General features: G+C 39.3%; 1 protein-coding gene across 1 annotated transcript in view; it reads right to left on the bottom strand.

Moving 5' to 3' along the window:
* Nucleotides 1–1208: 1208 nt before the first annotated feature.
* The window catches only part of NOL11 (nucleolar protein 11), a 27590-nt gene continuing 25034 nt past the window's right edge, over nt 1209–3764 (bottom strand). Inside the window, exons 17-18 of the mRNA XM_011999174.1 lie at nt 1827–1934; nt 1209–1667 (exon numbers count right to left, since the gene is read on the bottom strand). Coding sequence (XP_011854564.1) covers nt 1551–1667; nt 1827–1934 — 225 coding nt within the window. The 3' untranslated portion in view covers nt 1209–1550. The remainder of the gene's footprint in view (nt 1668–1826; nt 1935–3764) is intronic.

The raw sequence follows: 3764 nt of genomic DNA, 5'->3' as shown, positions 1-3764 counted from the left end.
GTTGCAGTGAGCCAAGATCAAGCCACTGCACTCTCAGCCTGGGAGACAGAGCAAGACTCCATCTCAAAAAAATAAGTAAATAAATAAAAAGAGGATATGCACCATGGAGACCATATTTTTCATTTCTGCTGAGTACTATATTACCGCTGAGCAAAAGGTCCCACTACATAAAGTGATTTTTTTTTTTTTTTTTTTGTGAGACAGAGTTTCACTCTGGTTGCCCAGGCTGGATGGAGTGCAATGGCGTCATCTCAGCTCACCGCAACCTCTGCCTCCAAGGTTCAAGCGAGTCTCCTGCCTCAGTCTCCTGAATAGCTGGGATTATAGGGATGCACCACCACACCCGGCTAATTTTTTTGTATTTTAGTAGAGACGGGGTTTCTCTATGTTGGTCAGGCTGGTCTTGAACTTCTGACCTCAGGTGATCTGTCCGCCTCAGCCTCCCAAAGTGCTGGGATTACAAGCGTGAGCCACTGCACCCGGCCGATTTTTTTTTTTTTTTTTTGAGACAGGGTTTTACTCTGTCATCCAGACTGGAGTGCAGTGGTACAATCTTGGCTCACTGCAACCTCCACCTCCCGGGTTCAAGTGAGTCTCCCATTTCAACCTCCCGAATAGCTGAGACTATAGGCACGCACCACTATGCCTAACTAATTTTTGTATTTTTTGGTAGAGATGGGGTTTCACCATGTTGGCCAAGCTGGTCTTGAACTCCTAACCTGAAGTAATCTGCCTGCTTCAGCCTCCCAAAGTGCTTGGATTATAGGCGTGAGCCACTGTGCCCAGCTGAGAATGTCCTCATTAATAGAGACTTTACCCTGTTCCATTGGGATTTCTTTTCATTAAGGCCTACTGAGAGATTAAAAATGATGGAGGAGAACCTGTTTATTAACGGCCACATGTGTGACTAAAGTTTACATACAGTGCCTGACCTAAAACGCAGCCTTTCACTACTGCAAGGTAAATTCAGCCGTCAGGATTCTTTCTGTAAAGCTGGGCTGTAGACTCACACTTGAAGTTTTCATTTGTCCTAAAGGACAGGGGAGATGGCGGGAGGCAAGCATGTGCCTGTGTGAGGACCCCTCTCTGCCTGCTTGTGGCAGAAGAGGTCCCTGCAGAAGACACACTACGAATGTGTGAAAGATGAGCTGTGGAACAAATGAGCAGGGGCAGTTTCTGACTCTGATAAAATTACATTCTTGCTAGAATCACTGCTTCAATGGTTGTTTTTTATTAAAAGAAAAACAATTCAAAACACATAAGAAATTAGACTTTTATCAATACACAAATAATTTTACTTAAAATCAACCCAGTTACATATTTTTAAAAAATTGCAGAACCTCTCCGCACCAATGTCCACAACCTAGAATAGGTTCGTGTGAAACCTGTAGTCCTACCCCGGAGCATCAGTAAGTGATGGTCCAGGTACTCACTGACACGTTTCTCCTGACACCGAGATAGTCGCAAACAAAACACCGTTCTTGCCTGGATGAAGCAAGAGTTCACATAAAAGAGCTTTATAAAATGTCTATGAAGGAGAGTTGGTAATATCAGAAGAGCTCCAGCACTTCAATTGAATATAATCCTCTATTATTCTTTTCTTGATTTAATTTCTGTAGCTCCCGAAAACTTACTTCAATCTTGTTGAGCTCGGAATAAACAGATATCTAAAGAAAAAAGTTTCAGAGTAACTTTTACCATAATGTCTACATAGAAACAAATCTTCCATGACTATTAGTAAGTAAGGACAAATTTTAAGAATAAATTGTAATTCAGGTGATACTTAGGTACAAATAAAATCAGTGTATATCAAAATAATCACAAACCTGAGATTTTACAAGCTTGTAAAGATTTATCAGTAGCCTCTTTGCTTCTGGCATCATTACAACAACAGTAAAATTTGCATCCAGAAGTAGACATATCCAATCCATAATCTGAAAATGAACAGGAAAAGGAAAGTTAAGATTTTAAATTTAACTTCAGGTTAATTCACTTTACCAAGTCCATAAATATATCAAACAGTTATGAGAAAAACAAGTCTTTATAAATAAAATCTGAACATTTTAATTTAGAGATGGAGGAATTTCTACGAAATATAAAAAGGCTCGTTTCTGGCTTTTAAAACATCTATTTTAATTAAGAAAATATTTTAGAGACGGGAATCTTGCTATGTCACCCAGGCTGGAGTAGGAATGCAGTGGCACAACTCATAGCTCACTGGAGCCCCCAAACACCTGGGCTGGAGTCCTGCCTCAGCCTCCCAGAGTAGCTGCAATCATCCAGAGCTGTTGGGATTACAGACGCACCACAATACCTGGCTAATTTTTAACAATTTTTGTAGAGATGGGGTTTTGCCTTATTGCCAAGCTGGTCTTGAACTCCTGGCCTCAAGCAATCCTCCAACCTCAGACTCCCAAAGTGCTAAGATTACAGGCTTGAGACACCGCGCCTGGCCAGTAGTTGCCTTTTTATTTTTAAAAATTTTAGTTTTTAGTTTTGATAATTTTCAGTTACAAAACAAAATAACCACTCATCTTCTATTCTGCAAGATACATTTTTCCCCAAGGACAAGGTGTTGTGTATTATAGATGAGCTACCATAAACTAGAATTATTACTAAGCATTTATAAAAGTTTCTTATGTAGTCCTACATCTTCCAATGGTGTAGTTAACGTGCAACTATCAAAGCACCCAGGAAACTGGTTATCCATTTGGGAGGGGGAGCTGATCCCTATGGAACTCTTTATTCCAGATTAAATTCTATATGTATCAAAGAGTTAAACACAAGAAATAAAACCATGTAGTAGGGAAAGCTGGTGACTATTTTCATAATCTTAGAGTGGGAAGGGCCTTAAACATAACATAAGCCATAAAGAAGTCATACAGGAAAAGTTTAATTAATTTTAATAGCATGAGTGTCTGTCAAAAATTATACTAGAGAATAAAAAGACAAATAACTTACAATGCATTTGATAGAAAAGGCTAATTTCCTTAATATAAAAGGAACTTTTTATAAACCAAAAAACAGGAAATGCAATAAATATATGGACAAAGAACCCGACTAGGCAGATTCACAAAAACAAATATAAATGGACAAGAAATGGTTCCCTTCTCTCATTATCAAAGAAATGCAAATCAAAATGAGGTAACACCTGTTACCCATCTGATTGGCAAAGAGTAAGTTTGACAAAACTGGGTGTCAGTAAGAATGTGAAAAAGAATGCTTCAGACCTTGCTGGTGGTAGCTGTCACAACTCTTCAGAAAGTCTGGCATTTTGAAAACTAAAAATGCATGTACCATTTCATCCAGTAATCTCTCTTGTGGGAATTTATTCAACAGGCATTCTCATAAATATACAAGAATATCTGTATAAAGATGCCCACTGAAGATTTACGACAGCAAAAAATGGTAAACAATTTAAATGTCCATCAATAGAGGAATGATAGATACATTAATTTATATTTGTAAAATGAAATAGTATACATTGGTTAAAAGGAATGAGGCAGATGTATGTCTATTGGTCCAAGAAATGTCTGATACAGTGCTGAGTGGGCTGGTTGCAGTGGCTCACACCTATAATCCCAGCACTTTGCAAGGCTTAGGCGGGTGGATCATCTTGAGGTTGGGAGATTGAGACCAGCCTGGCCAACATGGTGAAATCCTGTCTCTACTAAAAGCACAAAAACTAGCTGGGCGTGGTGGTGGGGACCTATAATCCCAGCTACTCAGGAGGCTGAGGCAGGGGAATCACTTGAACCTGGGAG

This window comes from Mandrillus leucophaeus, unplaced genomic scaffold (assembly GCF_000951045.1).
Source record: "Mandrillus leucophaeus isolate KB7577 unplaced genomic scaffold, Mleu.le_1.0 Scaffold585, whole genome shotgun sequence".
Lineage (NCBI taxonomy): Eukaryota > Metazoa > Chordata > Mammalia > Primates > Cercopithecidae > Mandrillus > Mandrillus leucophaeus.
The sequence above is the reverse complement of the archived record's forward strand: the minus strand, read 5'-3'. Positions and strand labels throughout refer to the sequence as shown.